This window comes from Suncus etruscus, chromosome 4, assembly GCF_024139225.1.
Source record: "Suncus etruscus isolate mSunEtr1 chromosome 4, mSunEtr1.pri.cur, whole genome shotgun sequence".
In the NCBI taxonomy this organism is placed as follows: domain Eukaryota; kingdom Metazoa; phylum Chordata; class Mammalia; order Eulipotyphla; family Soricidae; genus Suncus; species Suncus etruscus.
Genome location: NC_064851.1, coordinates 30,177,131 through 30,196,538, shown reverse-complemented (window position 1 = coordinate 30,196,538; position 19,408 = coordinate 30,177,131). Strand labels below are relative to the sequence as shown.

The following is a 19,408-nucleotide window of genomic DNA, read 5'->3' as shown; positions in this document are numbered from 1 at the left end:
ACTAAAAAACCTCTTGTGAATAAATGTGTATGGATGCTGAATTTTCATTTAGTCATCATAAGATGTGGACCAAATTTTTTCTTCTAGTTAGCCAATAAGAAATCCATTAAAACACTTATCATTTTGCTGTATTCTGGAGAAATAATAACCCACATTCCCCTCTCTCTGCCCCTAACACATACACACACATTTATGTACAAAATATCTATGGAAAACTTGAGCAAGAAAACTGGATAGATTTTCTGCTTTTAAAATTTAAATCTTTTATAATAAATGATTTGGCTATTAACTTTAAATTAGTTATCTACTCCTTACTAACTTTAAATATGCTTTCAAAAATCTCAGAGATCCAGAATTTCCTGCTTTAAAGCATTAGGAATTTTTTTATATTAAAGATAATCCGTAATGAAATTTAAGCAGCAAAAATTTTTTAAAATGATAATAGATCATTTTATATACCTATACTCATAGATTTTTTAATTCCTTTCATTTAATTACTACAATCATTATAATGTAGGTGAATTTATCTGTAAGAGTTTGTGTTTTTCCATCTTCCTAAGCACGACCTCTATAAAAATAAAGACAATTTAAATGATGACATTTATGATTTGGGGGCAATACTTAGCGAATCATTGAAAGTTTTAAATTTACAAATTTGTTTTTAAGTATCTCTCTCAGTAATAGAAGCAAAGTTACTCTTGTCTATTAAATAAATGTATTTTAATTGAGTTATTTTTTTCAAAATTTGTTTTTAGTATTTCTTTTTAGTGATGGAAGCATACATTACTTTCAGGTGTATATTTAAATAAATGTATTTTAAATTAAGTTATTTTTTTTCTTTGTATCTTGATGTTAGTTTATGCTGAGTAATACTTAGAGACAAAGAAGAAATGTTTTTGAAGGTTAAAAAATCAGATTTTTGGGGCCGGCGAGGTGGCGCTAGAGGCAAGGTGTCTGCCTTGCAAGCGCTAGCCAAGGATCAGGACCGCGGTTCGATCCCCCGGTGTCCCATATGGTCCCCCCAAGCCAGGGGCAATTTCTGAGCGCTTAGCCAGGAATAACCCCTGAGCATCAAACGGGTGTGGCCCAAAAACCAAAAAAAAAAAAATCAGATTTTTTTCGTGTTCTTCTATTTAACCTATTTTCTTTTAATGATGAAAGCAACGTTACTTTCAGGTGTATATTTAAATAAACGTATTTTAATTAAGTTATTTTTTTCTTTGTATCTTGATGTTGTTTATGCTGAGTATACTTAGAGACAAAGAAGAAATGTTTTGAAGGTTAAAAAATCAGATTTTTTTCGTGCTCTTCTATTTAACCTATTTTTTTTTTTTGTCCTTTTATGCTTTTAGGTCACTGTGGAGAATTTTTTTACGAGTATTAACTGGAAGAGTCCCACCTAGTACTCCTCGGTCAAGCGTCTTCTTTCTGATGATCGGAGCAATATTCTTATTTATATGACAGGTAATTTCAGAGTTTTAGAAATTTAGTAACAGAATATCTCACCTTTAAAATTAAAATTCACCTGGCAAGAAATTTAAATACCTTAAATGAATTTTGCTCAAGTAGTTTATTATGTAATTCTTTTTCCACAGTAGTAATAAAATAATATCTAAAAACTTTTTGTGCTATTTTCCTATCTTTTTCACTGCCTTGGTAAACCTTACATCATCTTACATAATATCCTGCTATAACCTCTCTGACTTTAATTTTGTCTTTGCTAATATCCTGCTTATCTACTTAATCAAAGCTACAGATCTGTCTCTGTATAAAGCTTTTAAATGGTTTCCTACTGATTGATCGTTAAATTCTAGAGTTTATAACAATGATTTGAATGCAGATATTTTGGCTTTATTCCTAAAATTCTAATTTAATGTTACTTTGGAGTGAAGCTTATGAAATTGCCTTTAATTAAGGCTTTAAGTTTGCCTGAGCCAGCCCCCTTCTCTTTCAGTTTCTGGGATGAGGATGTGGGCGGTCACACACTGGTTATGGTACTTGCATACTTGGTTACATTGTGCCTCAGATTTCATTTTTGGTGCCTCCTAGGATATGGGATGCAAGTATTCCTTGCAAGAATAATATGGCTATGAAGAGAAAATCATAGAATCACCAATCACATAAATGTAAAGTGTCTTCAGCAACTACAAAATGAATCCCTTATACAGGACACTGCCAGGGAGAAAGGAGGCTCCATCACTAATTAGATCCTGAGACAAAAGATATAAATCCATGATGTACCAGACAACTGGAAGGGAATAAGAACAAGAGTAAAAACTAAAATGAATTTAAATAATAAACAGCTAAATAAACAGTATATTCATAATAGCCAATTATTCCCAAATTTCACTGCCATACATCAAACCTTGGAAGTATATTTTAAAATTTTCTCTTCACAGCCATATTATTCTGTAGCTTCTGTCTTAGCATTTAGCTTGTTATTATTATTTTCTTGCTTGGATATTTATTTCTTTCACTACATTTTGAACTCCCAATTTATTTTTGATAGTGTTTTTTTCATAATTATTTTTGGATGGGGAGAAGGTTTGGGGGCTAAGCTTAACTAAACTCCTGATTGTGCTCAGACTTCACTGCCGGTGATGCCTTATGGGACCTATGTTAGTACCAGGTCAGTTATGGGTCAGCTGTGCATAAGTCAAGCACCTTACTCACAGTTTCATTTGTTTTTTGTTTTTTTTTTTGTTTTTGTTTGTTTGTTTTTGGGGTCACACCCGGCGGTGCTCAGGAGTTACTCCTGGCTGTCTGCTCAGAAATAGCTCCTGGCAGGCACGGGGGACCATATGGGACACCGGGATTCGAACCAACCACCTTAAGTCCTGGATCGGCTGCTTGCAAGGCAAACGCCGCTGTGCTATCTCCTCCGGGCCCACAGTTTTCATCTTTAATTTTTTAAATTACTAATGCTCTTGTCTTATGATTGTATTCAGTAAAATGAGTGTTGACTAAGTAATATTTAAGTTCTTTTTCAGTGCCCTATGCTTCTTAGATCTCATATAGCAGAGCACTTACTGCTCTCTAATTTACTTTTTGTCTGTCATATTACAGGTATTTATATCTTTCAAGATTTAGTCATTTTCTAAACTTTATAAGTTAGTTTAGTGGAGTTAATGAAGTTAAAAAATTTATACAGTTTTTAAACCTGAAAGCTATAAGAATTTTTCATGTATTTGCACAAATAAAGAGAACTTATTTTGGTTTGCTTAGTATATTAAACTAAAAGTTTTTACAATTGGTTTCTGAGTGAGTCTTTGTTGTCATTCATGATGGCAGAAAAGAAATTCCAGTGTCTAAGATAAAATTCAATAACTTACACCATGAAATGATTGACTGTTTAGAAAATAAAGTGGTGTTAGGACGTATTTTTATATCATTTGTTGAGTAATTTTCTGTGTATGCTTTCACACTACAATACTGAGTCTGACACTATTTTTTTTTTCTTTTTTAATCTTTTGGGTGTCTCTAGCCTCTTATATATATATATATATATATATATTTTTTTTTTTTTTTTTTAAGATGAGCTCTATATTTCCTTGGGTTATAGGATTCCAAATATATACTAAATAGCAGTAGCATATCTTGGGACAAGCTATTATCTTTGACTCCTTTTTTATCAATAATTTTTGCCTGGTATTTATGAAAGTTTTATCTATGAAAAGCATTCTGGATATAATAGTGGACTTAGTGAAATGTATATATGTGTGTTTTTAGGATTGAATGAGGAGAAACTTTTAAAGATATATGTACAATATTTATATAGAGTCTATATTTTCTTTTTATTGATGTGATAGAAAGTTACATTAGTTTTTCATAATTTTTTAAAAAAAATTTTGGGCCACACCTGATGATGCTCAGGGGGTTACTACTGGCTCTGCATTCAGAAATCACTCCTGAAGGGTGTAGGGGACTATATAAAAATTGAGCCAGTCAGGGATTGAGCCTGGTTGGCCTCAAACAAGGCAAATGCCCTACCCACTGTGCAATCTCTCTGGCTCCCATAATGTTTTCATTTTTAGAGTATAAAGTGACATAAAATGTTTTAATAAAGCAAATGTTTTTATTTGAATTTTTTTGGCTGCTCCTAGGACATGGTGGAAATGGATTCTTGAAGTTTCAAGATTCTGAAGAAATTACCAACATAGAACTTGCAGATGCTTTTGAACAAATGTGGCAGAAAAGACGGTAATTATAAATAGGAAATGATTACTTTTTATAAGACAATAACTAATTTTTCCACAGTTAGTGGATTTATAGTTCTTGTGTAATTAAAACTTAATTGCAGATGTTTCAGCCATTTGAGGAGGAAGCATTTGGTAGGTTATTATGACTTATACATAGCTTATATTTATTACATATGTACTAGGTACTGTGTTTTGTATAATTTATCTTATTTGATTTTAATAACTCAAAGCAGATAATATTATCACTACCATGTTTACAAATGACTAAATTAAGGCAAATGTAAATGAAGTAACTTGTCAACTTTAAATAGCTTGAAAGTGTCTGCATTAAATTTTATACCCACAATGTCAGTGCTCAGCACTGTGTTTTTATTGTGTTGCCTCTTAGAACCTTAGATTTTCTCATCCTCGGGGGTTTCCCACAGATGTCTCATAACAACGTGTCTTATAGCTGTTCCTTTGTCATCTTGAATTTTGAAGTTCAAGATTTCATACTTGAATTATTTACCTGTATCTAGTTTATCAAAGACATCTTTTAAGATAACATGTCTGCACCCTAGACCCTACTTTTTTTTTTTTTTTTAATTTGGGGGCAATCCCTGACATTGCTCTCAGGGTGTTCTCCTGGCTCTGTGCTCAGGAATCACTCCTGGAAGTGCTGTGAGGACTGTATTGGTATTGGAGTTCAAACCTAGGTCAGCCATGAAAAACATATGTCTTAACTCTGCCTCTCTGGTCCTGCTCCCTACTTTTATCTTTACCAAATAGTAAGATCATTCTAAAATATAGAGCTGATTAGATTCTTTCAGTTAAAAACAGGCCTTTGGTGGCTTCCTAAAACTTAGAAGGTAAGAACCAAATTTCATATGGGTTTCTATTTTACATGTCTGGAACTACTTTCCTCCAATCTTTTTCACATTTACTCTAAACCTAGCAGTACAGTACTCTGGCTCTTATTCTAAGTGTTTACGCTTTTAGATACCTTGGGATAAGGTTTTTTCCTCTGCTGAAATGTGGTTTCTTTTTCTTTTCTTTTTCTTTTTTTGTTTTTTGCTTGTTTGTTTCTGTTTCTCTCTTGAGTTCTTAAAGTAATTGGATCTAAATACACTCAAAACTCCAACTCAGTAAATATTCGTAATTCTCATTTCAATTTAATTGTGTTTGAGTCTTTTTTCCAGTTAAATTTGAAGCTCATGTAGTATGATGATTAAGTTATAATATTTTTTCCTGTACCTAGCTCAGTTTCTTGGACAGTGTAATAGATGCCAAATTAATATTTATTGAATTGAATGTTCACCTGGTTTCTGCGACATACAACATATATAGAGAAATGAAGGAGAAAGTGTTGCAAAAGCCATTTTGTAGCTCATTATTATACATATTGAGGTGTCTCCTAATTAGACCTTTGAAGGGCTTAAATGATTTGTACAGTGGGTAGGGTGCTTGGCTTGTATGTGTCTTATTTGGGTTTGATCCCTGGCTCCACAGATGAGCCTCTGAACACTGCTAGGGGTAGATCCTCAACTCAGAATCAAGAGTAAATCTTGAGCACTGTTGGGTATGACCCTTAAAACAAAAAACCCAAAACAGAACTCTAGACTCTTTTTAGGGGGGATACTAGCTTTGTATTGGGAAGTCTTTTGTAAACACCCCTGCCACTTATTGATACTTTTTTTTTTTTTCAAACACCTATCTCATGATCAGTGTGACTATCTCTTGATCAGGGTGTCCCACCCACCATGCAGGCACAGACAAATTTACTTGATATAGTTTGTTACAACACAGAGGCAAGTGTGGAATGAACAAAACTTTGATCCATAATGGTCAATTTAGAATGGTTGTTATATCTCTCCACGGTTTTACTAAAGTTACTGTCTAAGGATTTAGTGGGCTGTCATTGGTGCTAGTTGAGCCTTCTGTGCTACTGTTTAGGCTTACTGAGCTTGGTAGACATCTATGTAACTCTCCCATCAGATTTCAGTACTATAAAATATTGAGGGGTCGAGCAGCTGCACATAGCTGCATGGTCCAGAATTTATAGAACTGGACAAATTTGGTGTTTTGTCAGTTTGATAAGGTTAAGTCTTGGAGCCAGGCTTTATCCATTGGAGGGTCTAGTAGGGTGTGGTATTGTGCTGCTGTACAGTTCATACAGAAAAGGGAATCTGTCTCTACCTTAGCCCGCTGCTTTCTGAGATTGCCATAGAAAAATCAGCCCAGATAGAGCTATCTGGGAGGTATCAGTTGCCATTTTCTTTTGAAGCTTTTTGGAGGAGCTAGGCTGATATTGTTTCTGCCAGGGAAGATTGTGACTGTGGGCAACGCCTTCTGCGTTTTCCTGTGCTGTGGCTGGGTGGGTGAGTGGGTGGGACTTGGCCCAATCCCTTTTCCAAAGAAAGTCTTTGTAGTATGATCTCATCTGAGAGGATTGAGCTACTCAGATTTGATTCCAGTTGCAGAACTGGGCCATTTCTTTTCTTTTCCTTTTTTTTTTTTGTTGTTTTTGGGCCACACCTGGTGATGCTCAGGGGTTATTCCTGGCTATGTGCTCAGAAATCACTTCTGACTTGGAGGACCATATGGGACGCTGGGGATCGAACCACAGTCCATCCTAGTTCAGTTCATGCAAGGCAACTTCCCTACCACTTGCACCACCACTTCGACCCCAGAACTGTTGGAGGATGTAGATTGTGGTAGTAGGCTGCTGTAGTTCATGCAGAAAGAAAAGGAAAAATCTGTCTCCCATGCTCTCACTTTTTTAGATTTTCACAGAGGTATCAGCCTGGACCTGGCTATGTGGGAAGTATTAGCGGCCATTATTTCTATCAAAACACTTTTATTTAACCAGTAAAATAAGAAACAACTTACGCATGTTATGGAAATGTATGAATACTAGTGTATGATTGATGATCAATCATAGTAAAGATTATTATTTTTTCTTTCAGCTACAATGAACTGCTTTTTATTATTGATACTTGTCAAGGAGCATCCATGTATGAGCGATTTTATTCTCCTAATATAATGGCTTTAGCTAGTAGCCAGGTGGGAGAAGATTCACTCTCGGTAGGTACATTTTTACCATTTGTATACTTCATTGTCTTTTGTATATGTAATCATTATTGAAGTTACATGCCTTAGGAATATATTTTGTCTTTCTTTTATTTATAAAAAGTTGGGGGCCAAAAAGATAGTACAATGGGTAAGGCATTTGCTTTGTATGAGGCTAACCTGGGTTTGATTTGTACTGCATGTGGTCACTTGAGTATAGCCAGGAGTGATCCCTGAGCACAAATACAGGAGTATTTTTATGTACTGTGAGCTGTGGCCCAGAAACAAGCAAACAACAATTGTTGTATGTGTGTGTGTGTGGGTGGGGGGCAAATCAGTGGTATTCAGGAAGTACGCCCAGCTTGATATTATAGAGCCTGACAGTGCTCAGGGAATCATTTGGTACCAGGGTTGAGCTCTTTCTGTCCTTCTTGCATTACGTTCTATTTTCTCTTTCTTGTTTTTGCAGTGACCAGAGGTTGAAAATTTGTTTGCAGTGCTCCTATATTCAGTTGTCATTCTTACTATAGGTGCACAGTACAGTTGTGATGCTTACATGTACTTAGATTTGGTGTGCCAAAAATCATACTCTTGGCGAGGGATCACAAATTGAGGTGCTCAGGAATCACTTAGCATGGGTGTTGGCTGGGGACTGAATTTATGCCTCATGCTTGCAGGACAGCTATTTTACCACTGAATTAATCGTGGGCCCTATTCTTGTTATTTCTAACTCTTAGTCTTTTTGCCTTCTTAGAAGGATGATTATATAGTACACATTTTGTCTTCATGATGATCTTAGACACTTCTTTAAAGAATCCTTTAAGTAAAGCATTTTTTTTAATAGCATCAACCTGATCCTGCAATTGGAGTCCACCTTATGGATAGATATACATATTATGTCTTGGAATTTTTGGAAGAAATTAATCCAGCAAGCCAAACAAATATGCATGACCTTGTAAGTATTTTTCTGATGTATCATACATATGTAATATAAGTGTGTTCATTCCCTGTACTTTTTGATGATACTTTATATGTTGAATAATGAGTGCCCTTTTGTAATGATCTTTCTTTCTTGGATCCAGAGCTGTGGCACAAGGGGTAAGGCATCTGCTTTGCCTGCGCTTGCCTAGGATGGACCACAGTTTGATCCCAGGGCATCCCATATGGTTCCCCAAGCCAGTAGCGATTTCTGAGCGTCACCAGGTGTGGCCCAAAAACCAAAAAAAAGAATCTTTCTCTCTTTACCTCAAAAGGCCTACATTTTATCCTTATTAGCTTGCTTTTCTCTAAAGTACTGTTCTATTTTGATGTTTTTGCTTTGTTCTTCCCCATGTCACTTATAGACTTTTAAAAGATTCATTTGCTGAAATTCTTTGGAGTCAAATCAAATTTATTCTTCCCAGGAATTTTTTCTCTCATTTTGTTCTCATTTAGAATTTATGTAAGATATAAATAAACTTTTTTTTAATTTTATTTTGGGGCAACACCCGGCAGTGCTCAGGTACTGGCTCTGCTCTTGGGGTAACTCTGTGAGGGGTTTAGTGGACCACATGAAGTGTTGGAGAGAATGCAGGTCAGTTGCATCAGTTGCATGCAAGACAAATGTCCTGTGTGCTGTACTATTTCCCTAGTCCTGTAATTTTGCTGTATTATCTCTCCAATATTAGTTACTTTAGGTGCAGGAAATTATGACATGAAGCTTAGCCTATAAAACATTTTATAGTGCTAGTGATAAGAATTTAAGAATACAGGGGCCAGAGCAATAGCACAGTGATAGAGCATTTGCCTTGTACATGGCTGATCTAGGACAAACCTTGGTTTGATCCCCAGTGTCCCATAGGTCCTCTGAGCCAGGAGTAATTTCTGAGCACATAGCCAGGAGTAACCCTGAGCGTCACAGAATGTGTCCCAAAAAAGCAAAAAAACAAAAAAACAAAAACAAAACATTTGAGAATACATTCTTGGATTATCACCTGTTATATAAAGCCTTTGGATTTTTTTTAAAGGTAAATGGTCGTTTTTTTTAAATGTTATTACTTGCTATGTTTCTTTATTAAGCTTTTAATGCCACTTTGTAAATTATTTTTTAAATGATGTTCTCTTGAGACCTTGTGCTTCTCAAACTATTCTGTGCTTTAAATACCTTACTACTTATAGAACTATAATACCTGGTATATTTGTAGATGCTCAGTGAATATTCATTGAATGTCTGAAAGGACATGACAATATACGTTTGGTTCCTGTAGATAGATTTTAGGGATTGAAATTTTTCTTGGAAGAAGTTTGAGAGAAGGAAAGCATTACACACTTCAGAAAAATAGAATGCCTGCAAGGACATGGAGATTGTAATAATAATTTATCATTGCCTTTGCTGATAAGTGTATACCTGGTAAAGTATAGAGATTCTGTAAGTGAAGAAGAAGTTTATTTAAAATCGAAGTTAGTGGGGCCGGCGCGGTGGCGATAGAGGTAAGGTGTCTGCCTTGCCAGCACTAGCCTAGGACAGACCGCGGTTCGATCCACCTGCGTCCCCCAAGCCAGGAGTGACTTCTGAGCACATAGCCAGGAGTAACCCCTGAGCGTTACCGGGTGTGGCCCAAAAGCTAAAAATAAATAAATAAAATAAAATAAAACAGTAATTTCAGCATCTGTAAGTTATTACATTTCTGAGGAAATCAAGTCATTATGATAGATATTGTTGAAGAAAAAAATGATTTTTATGAAAAGAGGAAGTATCATTATTTTGGTATCAAAGAAGAGAATAGTTATTCCCCAAATTCATTTGACTGTATTTTTGCTGTTTTCTTTTGCTGATACCTAGCAGAACTTACAAACCCAAAAAGACTTCAAAACATCTAGAATTTCTATCTTTGTTTATGTTGTTTTACCTTTTACATTGTTCCTTCAAACTTGCATCTGCTTTGTTCTTCCTGCTTGATAAGATCCTTCCTTAAACTTCCTCACACCTTTTTTTTTTTTTCTTGGCTTTGAAGCTTATTTCCTGATTTCTTGCGTTTTCTTGGACTGTGCTTTCTTGCACAGGGATGGAAAGAAATGATATTAGTGTGCTGTTAGGCAAATTACTTACCCTATTTGAACTTTAGTTTGAAGTAGAAATATAGTAACCGAAATATTGGTAGGCTTAAAGGAGTTTCCACAAGTTCTAGGCACAGTGTTTGGAACCACGGAATTAATAAGTGAGAGTTGCCCTTCTCTTGCCCAATTTTTTGCTGCAACAGTATCACCTTTGCAGCTGGTCTTGTTTTTACAGATGGGCAAATACTGTGTGTCCTGGCCCTTACAAGCAAATTTGCAATGTTTTTATTTATTTATTTTTTTTTCATATATCCTGTGCTTCTGCAAAACTAGGCATTTGCTTCACACTTCTGAAATTCATTAGGACTGGCCATATTTACCTTCTGTAATTTTCTTTTATCTTAAAAATATAGCCAAATGCCACATTCTATTTACTCATATTTTGAAACTATCAAGAGCTTATTCTTTTCTAAAATACAGCCTGCCATCTTTCCTCCTACCATGTTATATTTATTTATCACTGACTACAGTCAAAGCTTTGAAAACAGGACAATTTTATCTAGTCTTTTGGATTCTCTATGAAAAGTAACACTATGAACTACACATAGTTTATGTTTTGCTGACTTCATTTGTTGGAAATATACATGGAATATCAGATATATTATTAACAAAACATTGTGGAATTTGAGTAGTGATGAAGTGGTGTTTTTTTTAGACTTTGTCAGGGTAGTAGAATATCAGGAGGTGTCTTGGTTATTTTCCTCAGGAATTAACTAAGAAAGTTACTTGATTTATATATTAATATACACAGATTCACAACAAGAGATTAAAGGGAATATCTGGATGATGACTTTAAGTGTCAACTTTCTGCCACAAAGGGTAACTTTATTTTCATCTTTTTTACATGTTAGATTATTGAGCAATATTTTATTTAAAAAGAATTTAAATGAATGGTCATTATTTCAAAATAAAGCTATTTTTACTGAGAACTTCAGTGTGCATATAGATGCAGAATGAGGCAATTTTGTCATCATAATATTGTTTGTTAGTTCTTAGAGATTTGAGGATTAAAAATATACTTTGTAGCTTGCAACTTTAAAAAGTACATTTTAAACCCTCCTGATTATCTTCTTATATTGTCTTTATAAATGTCTATATATCCTGAGCGCTAGGTTTAGAATAAATTTCAAATCTGTATCAGTGACTTGTTTAGAGTCAGAGAACTTTGAAAATGCATGGCAGAATGTTATATAATGTTAATTACACTTAGTAAAAATGGCATATATATGTTGTCATACATTTATTGATATATGTAAAATATAAGTTTACCTTTCAGTTTCAGGTATGCCCTAAAAGCCTTTGTGTGTCTACTCCTGGACATCGCACTGATCTTTTTCAGAGGGATCCGAAACGTGTGTTGATAACTGATTTCTTTGGGAGTGTACGGAAAGTGGAAATTACAACAGAAACTATTAGTTTGCAGCAGGATCCAATAATCATAGAAAGCAGGTATCCATTTCAAATTATCTGAGTAGGTCTGATGATTTGAAGATTTTTTTTTTTTTGGGGGGGGGTCACACCCGGCAGCGCTCAGGGGTTACTCCTGGCTCTATGCTCAGATATCGCCCCTGGCAGGCACAGGGGACCATATGGGTGCTGGGATTCGAACCACCATACTTCTGCATGAAAGGCAAACTCCTTACCTCCATGCTATCTCTCCTGCCCCGATTTGAAGATTTTATATAACCTAACATTGGAATTCCTTTGTATGTATAAGTAAAATCTCAGTGATTGGAATTTTCTAAAAAGTACCAATTTTTTTCTTATAACTGACTAGCTCAAAGGCCATACTTTTATATCTGATGGAAGTGTATGTATTGGTTTAGAACTCCACATATAGGTAATATATGCAGATATTTCAAATCATTAATAAAATTTAACTGGTGAGTGCTGTCACCTATTGCAGTGAGAAATAGCAAAGGACAAGGCATTGAATGGAAGTACTGGCAGCCTGGTATTCAGAGTATAATAAGGGTTCTAGGAATTTGACAGATAGATAAATGCCTGGCAGTTGAATGCTGGAGGGGAAGTGAGGGTAGGTGCCAAATATATACTTAAAACACAGTGCTTACATGCTTAGAATTTCTTTTGGCTTTGGCAGTCTGAATAATTTTGATTGTCATTTTCCTAGTCTAGGAGTAGTCTGGGAGTTTCTGGCTTTTCTTTAGCATTGTATTTCATTAATCTGGAGCAGTTTATCTGGAACTTAAGTAAATTTGAAGTGAAGCTAGTAAGTAGCACTGTTCAGATTTTCTTTGGGGTACTTAATAATTCATTATGAAAAGTAATGAGAGAAAAAGCAGTAAGTGCTCCCAATGTATATTTATGTGTGTATATGAGAGAGAGAAAGAGAAAGAGAGAGGCTTGTCTCATAAATTAGCTTCCTTTTCAAAAGCTATATATGTTGGTGCTAAAGATGATCTTAGTTTATCTTTAATGTAGGAAAAAAATTCTTCAAAGCATCAAAGTCAGGTACCAGTCATATTGAATTAGAGCACCCTCTAGTGTTTTGTAAATAATTTTATTTAGAATATCACAGATGGTTTACTGGTATATTAACTAATTAATGAGAATATTTTTTATATAGTCTATTCTAATTATATTGAATATAGGTACTTTTTGTATGCAAAGATGAGTTAGAGTTTGGAGAAAAATATATACATAAAAGATCAGATATCTCATGAACTATTTTAGTAATAAAATTATGGACTAAAATATTTATTTTCTGAATCTTAGGCTAAAAATGTCAGTGTGATCATCGTTATTACATTTAAAGTGATGATTTTTAGAAGGTTACTTCTATTAGAAAATCAGTGCAACAAATTGGTTCAGATTAGCCATATTTCATATTTTTAGTCTACTATATTAGACTAAAAGCAAAAATGATGAAATTATTAGTACATACAGTTACAGTAGCTATATGACAGAATTGTCTTCTGAAACTTAGTGATATAATTACATAATGATAACAACATTGTTTCTGCAAGTTTCTAACTGTAATACATTTATTTGCACAAACAAATGAGGTAGCAGTGATTGCAACAAGCCTGGTTTGTAATAATTTGATTTTGAACTGCTTGTTCTGAGTCTATATAGATTGACCTTTCAAACTGAAGTATATATTTATCTATGGTAGTACTATTGATTACATGTTTTCTTTCTTTTACATTCTATACTTTTGCTCATTTATTTTTTATAAGGCACCTCCTTCATCACCAATATTTGTTGATTTTAAGGAGACAGAGTTGTACCTTCCAAGAAGTGCTAGGGGGACCCTGGAAGCTCCAGTGATTCTCACCCAACTAATTCAGTGGTTCAGTGCGAGGGTATGCTCACATACCCTTGCCTGGACCCTGTGGTTCTAGGGATTAGTCTGACCATCCTATTAGTCCTTAGAGTTCTCTAGTGCTGTATTCAGCTCAGACACCTTCTGGACCACACCCAGCAATACTCAAAAGACCACATCGTTTCAGGATTGAATTGGCATCAGCTGAATACAAGGCATGCACCTTAACTCTAGTACTAGCTTTCCAGTCTCCAAAAGTTGACTTTTGATAACTATGCATACTGAGCCTGCCCTCCTCAAAGAGCTGCACTTTCAGGAGTCTAGTAATATGTCTATCAGTATTACATACATTACCAGTGTTGTGTTCTTATTATATAGGGGAAGTAGCCTCTAGCAGTGGTTATAAAAATATAAGCCCATTTTAGGTTACACAATGTAGGAATCTGGAAGCTGCAGTCAAAGTACTGCAGGTAGAATATTTGCCTGATGGGCCCGGAGAGATAGCACAGTGGCGTTTGCCTTGCAAGCAGCTGATCCAGGACCAAAGGTGGTTGGTTCAAATCCCGGTGTCCCATATGGTTCCCCGTGCCTGCCAGGAGCTATTTCTTGAGCAGACAGCCAGGAGTAACCTCTGAGCACCGCTGGGTATAGCTCCCCCCCAAAAAAAAATTTGCTTGCATCAACCTGGGTTTGATCCCTGGCATACCATATAGTCCCCTATATACTGCTATAAGTAATTTCTGAGAAAAGAGGCAGGAGTAACACCTGAATCTGCTGGGTGTGGTCAAAACACAGCAAACAAACAAAAACCCCAAGGAATAGAAATTTATCTTCTCTAGGCATTGCCAAGAATCTAGGAATATAAGTTGCAAATAAGCAACTACTTTTCTAAGGGTGAGGGGGCTCCCCCAGTGGTACTCTTGGAACTTGAGGTCCAGTGATTCTTGGCCAAGTAGACTCAGGGACATTTTGGGGATGCCTTGTAGTGACAGGGCCTTTGCATCAAGGCATGTAACCCTGTACTTTGCCTCTAGCTTCAGTTACCTACTTTTTATGTTAGTCAACTTTATTAAAATGTAAATAGACTTTTACTTTAGGCTCTGAATTTGGTCATGTTCTATTTATGAATATTTGTTATTTATTATGTTTTATTAGAATGTTTTTCATCCTTATAGTAGTTTGAAGCAAGTAAACTTTTTTTTTGAGTCTAGCAGTTCCCTGGAGGCTGGATACTCTTTATTTTTTTTTTGTTTGTTTGTTTTGTGGCAAATTTTGTATTATTTTTTTCTGTAGTTTCTGTGAAATTTTTAGTTGCTGTTTGTGTATCTTTGGGTCATGTGTGGGGTTATTCTGTTTCAGGAATTACTACTTGATATGGGATAGTGGGTTTAAACCCGTGTTGATTGCATATGAGGCAAACATCCTACTCACAGAGTCTTTCTCCAGCCCCTGTGATATTCTTTTTAAAAACTTTTTATTGTTTATTGAATCATCATGAATTACAAAGTTATTAATAATTGAGGCATTAATGATTTCAGGCATACAATGTTCCAACACTAATCCCTTCACTAGGTTCGTAGCATCCCCAGTCCCTTCCCCCCTAACCTCCCCCACCCCTACTGTCTACCCAGCCTGCCTTTATGGCAGGTACTTTTCCTTTCTCTTAGGCACTATGGCTTGCAATACTGTTGCTGAGAGGATTGGATTCTTATAGATTATTCACAGACCTCTAACAGAAGGGTGAGCACAGCTATGTTGATGTAAAAAGTACCCACCTTGAACAAGAGGCCAAATATCAGTCAGTTACTTGCACAGTCATCATATTTTAAGCCCTTTCCTAAGTCCATCATACTTTATATATAGTACTAGATAGGACTGTTAGGTTGTAAATAAAATCTGTCTTTTCCTTATTTTCCTATAGACTTTTTTTTTTTTTACTTTATTCTGTGCTATAAGGAACCAAGGGCAGACTTCTGTCAGTGACCGGCATCAAAATCTAGAAATCAATCAGAAATGCAAGCAGCCGTCTTCTCCCTCCCTGTCTTATTAGTCATTTCTTTTTTTGCTTTTCCTGCTGTGTAGGGGCTAGAATGTGCACAAACATTTATGAGGAGCTAGGGATTAAACCTGGGTTGGCCATGTGTAGGATGAATGTCCTATCTACTGTATTACCATTCAATCCTCCAATTTTTGTCATTTTGCAAACTTAATTGAGAGTAAGATTCAGAAAATTTCCTAAAGCCACATATCTGATAGTAAAGTCAAGAATCTAAAAGAAAAGGGCCTGGAGAGATAGCACAGCGGCGTTTGCCTTGCAAGCAGCCGATCCAGGACCAAAGGTGGTTGGTTCGAATCCCGGTGTCCCATATGGTCCCCCGTGCCTGCCAGGAGCTATTTCTGAGCAGACAGCCAGGAGTAACCCCTGAGCACTGCTGGGTGTGGCCCCCCCCAAAAAAAAAGAATCTAAAAGAAAAATAATTTTTCTCTTGTATTCTTTTTTTTTAAATTTAGCCTGAGTTTCTTGTATTTCTATTTTAAAAGGATATGAAATATAAACATAGCTTAATGAACTGTCACAAAGCAACTTGCCCCCAGAAAATCAAAACAAAATTGTTTACATATTGGAAAAGTCCCTTGATCTTCCTTATTCTTCATTCCCAATCTCTACCCTTTCTCTGTCCCTTAAAGTTAACTTTTATTCCAACTTTCTGGGGCTTTTCGGGCTACACCCAGCAGTACTCAAGGATTACTCCTGGCTCTGTTCTCAGGAATCATTCCTGGCAGGCTTAGGGGACTTTATGGGATGCCGAGAATAGAACCTGGGTCTGCCACATGCAAAGCAAGGACCTTATCACTTGTACTATGTACTGACCCCTCTACCAGCTTTTAAGTAGTTTACCTCTTGATTTTAATTTTAGTTTTATCTTCTAAGCATGTATCTTAAAACTCTGTTTTGATTTTTATACATACATATTTTGAGAATCAATTGTTGTTGGTAATTATAATTATTTTTTATAAATTTTTAAAATACAATGTGCTTACAGTAAAATCAACCTCTTTAGTGCATAGTTCTGGGTTTGACCAATGCATAGACTTGAATAATCACTCTGAAAACCTGATAACACTAGAAATGTCCTTATGCCCTGTAATCCATTCTCTTCCCTGTGTTCCTGAGAAACCACCTTTATTGCGTCATTCCAGGGATTTTTCTTTTTTAAGAGTCATGCAGATGATAGTCTTCTACTATTGCTCTTGCCCTGTGTATCTTTTTGAATTTGCTTTCTTTTGTAATCATAATACATTTAAGATTGGTTCCTATTGATACTTGTGATCTATTTCTCTGCTCACCAGTAGAGGGACATTTGTTTTCCTTTTCAGTTTTTGGCAGTTATGAATAATGCCACTGAAAACAAGTATAGTGTTTCTTTACTGGAGTAGATACCTAGATTTGCTATATAATATGGAAATGTGAGGCCTGAGAAATAGCACAGCAGTGGTCATGGCTGACCCAAGACAGACCTCGGTTTGATCCTCAGGCATCCCGTATGGTCCCCCAAGCCAGGAGCGATTTCTGATTACATAGCCCAGAGTAACCCCGGAGTGTCACCGGGTGAAAAACCAAAAAAAAAAAAAAAAAAAAAGGGAAATATATTTATCTTTAATTTCATTAGAAACTCTAAAACTATTTTCCAAAATCACTTTACCTTCTGAACAATTGTTGTTCTTCATCCTTTCATGCTTATTATTTTTGTTTGTTTGTTTGCCCAGGAGTAACTCCTATCTCTGCACTTAGGAATTACTCTTGGCCGGCTCTGGAGACCATAAGAAATGTGGAAATCAAACCTGGTCAGACATATGCAAGGTAAGAGCCCTACGTGCTGTGCTGTATCTCTCTGGTCCCTATACTATTTGTAATTCTTAAAGGCAAATTAAATAAAAAATTTGATGTATGTATTATGCATGTGAAGAATAGTTAAGACTATGGAAGTTCGTCATCAGATGATTCAGTGATAATTGCCTAAAGTAAATCACTACAATTTGGAAGTTTTTTTGAACTCTACATTCACCCTAGCTTAGATAGAGAGCATTTCTCCTTCTGTACATAATCCTCTGTAATTCCAAATGATTCTTACTTGTATTTCTTTATTATTATAAAGATATTAGTTGGTCAATTTTTATATTATAAAACAGTAGCAGCATTTTATAGTATTTTTTAAAATAATATTTTTTATTTAAACACCTTGGTTACAAACATCATTATGATTGGGTTTCAGTCATATAAGAGGACACCCCATCACCAGTGCAACATTTCCACCACCAATGTCCCAAATATCCCTTCTCCCCACCCTGCCCCCACCTGTACCCTAGACAGGCTTCCTATTTCCTTCATACATTCTCATTGTTAGAATAGTTCGCAATGTAATTATTTCTCTAACTAAACTCATTACTCTTTGTGGTGAGGTTCATGAAGTGGACTGTAACTTCCAGCCCTCCTCTCTTTTGTCTCTGAAAATTATTGCAAGAATGTCTTTCATTTTTCTGACAACCCATAGATGAGTGAGACCATTCTGCGTGTCTCTCTCTCTCTCTCTCTCTCTCTCTCACTTAATTCACTCAGCCTATTAGCGTTTTTGTTTTAGTGACCAGTTATCCAAGACCTCATTGTTTAGAATTTCATAGCATAAACTATATGTAATGACTTGATTTATAGATATAGTGAAATTAACATTGATTTGTACATTTTATAATTCTTCATGTGAATACATGTTTTATGGTTTCATAATAATGTGCTTTTTAAAAAAATGATTAAATTCACTCATACAATTAACAAGCACATAAATTCATTTAGCTAATGACTTATAAGAAATCAGTGTATATAAATAATAGAATAAAATATAGTACTTTATCTGATTAAGTTAAAGCTCTCTGAAGATACATTCATAAATAAGTTTATTACGGAAAGTGATTTTCAACTTGTTTTTATTAATATTTAAAATAGTATCAGCTTATTTCAATTTAAACACTAAACTATAAATCTAAAAATGTTACTATAGTATTAGTATGCTAGAACTTTAGAGTGTGATTCATTATGTTGTTTAGGGAATTTAATGGAAAATTGCATTATAGAAACTTTGAGTTTTCAATCTCTGTTTTGTGACTCTCTCGGTCTCTTTCTTATTGAAATATCATTGCTCTATTCTGATAAATTAATCTTCACTATTCTAAATGAGGAAAAAATTTAATTAATGTCTGTTATCTGACTAGATTGAGGATATTACAATATAATAAATCAAAAGCAGGGTAATTGGAGTCATTCAGCTTCTAAATTCATAGTCTGTCATTACCAGCTTTAGAACCTTGGGAACAGACTTGACTTCTGTGATTTATTTTCTTTTATTTTCTTAACTATAAAATGGAAATAATAACTGCAGCTAATAAGGTTACTAAGAGTTATTTCTAATTTTTTGAATTTAAATTTATATATCATTATTGATAGAATATGTATCATCTACAATAAAATTATTGCCAGAATCCTATTCTCAGTAATTTTGGTCATTTTGCTTTTTAAAAGTACTATTTTCAATATACTTTTGATCATTTTACTTTTTAAAAGTACTGTTTCCTATTTGGAGGGTTCTCATTTGTGGTGCTGTAAGGAAATTGGAAGTTAATTTATGCCAGAAGGTGGCAGTAGAATTACATGGATGTAGATGCAAAAGAATTTTTTTTTTTTAAATACTGAAGGTAGAGGTTTACCTTCACATAAATCAGGGTATTT

The 19,408-nt window shown here is 35.1% G+C and overlaps 1 protein-coding gene across 1 annotated transcript in view; it reads left to right on the top strand.

Moving 5' to 3' along the window:
• The window catches only part of PIGK (phosphatidylinositol glycan anchor biosynthesis class K), a 101,178-nt gene that overhangs the window by 27,862 nt on the left and 53,908 nt on the right, over positions 1–19,408 (top strand). Inside the window, 8 exon segments of the mRNA XM_049771783.1 lie at positions 1,353–1,367; positions 1,369–1,411; positions 1,414–1,464; positions 4,104–4,200; positions 7,145–7,262; positions 8,092–8,202; positions 11,620–11,792; positions 17,423–17,507. Coding sequence (XP_049627740.1) covers positions 1,353–1,367; positions 1,369–1,411; positions 1,414–1,464; positions 4,104–4,200; positions 7,145–7,262; positions 8,092–8,202; positions 11,620–11,792; positions 17,423–17,495 — 681 coding nt within the window. The 3' untranslated portion in view covers positions 17,496–17,507.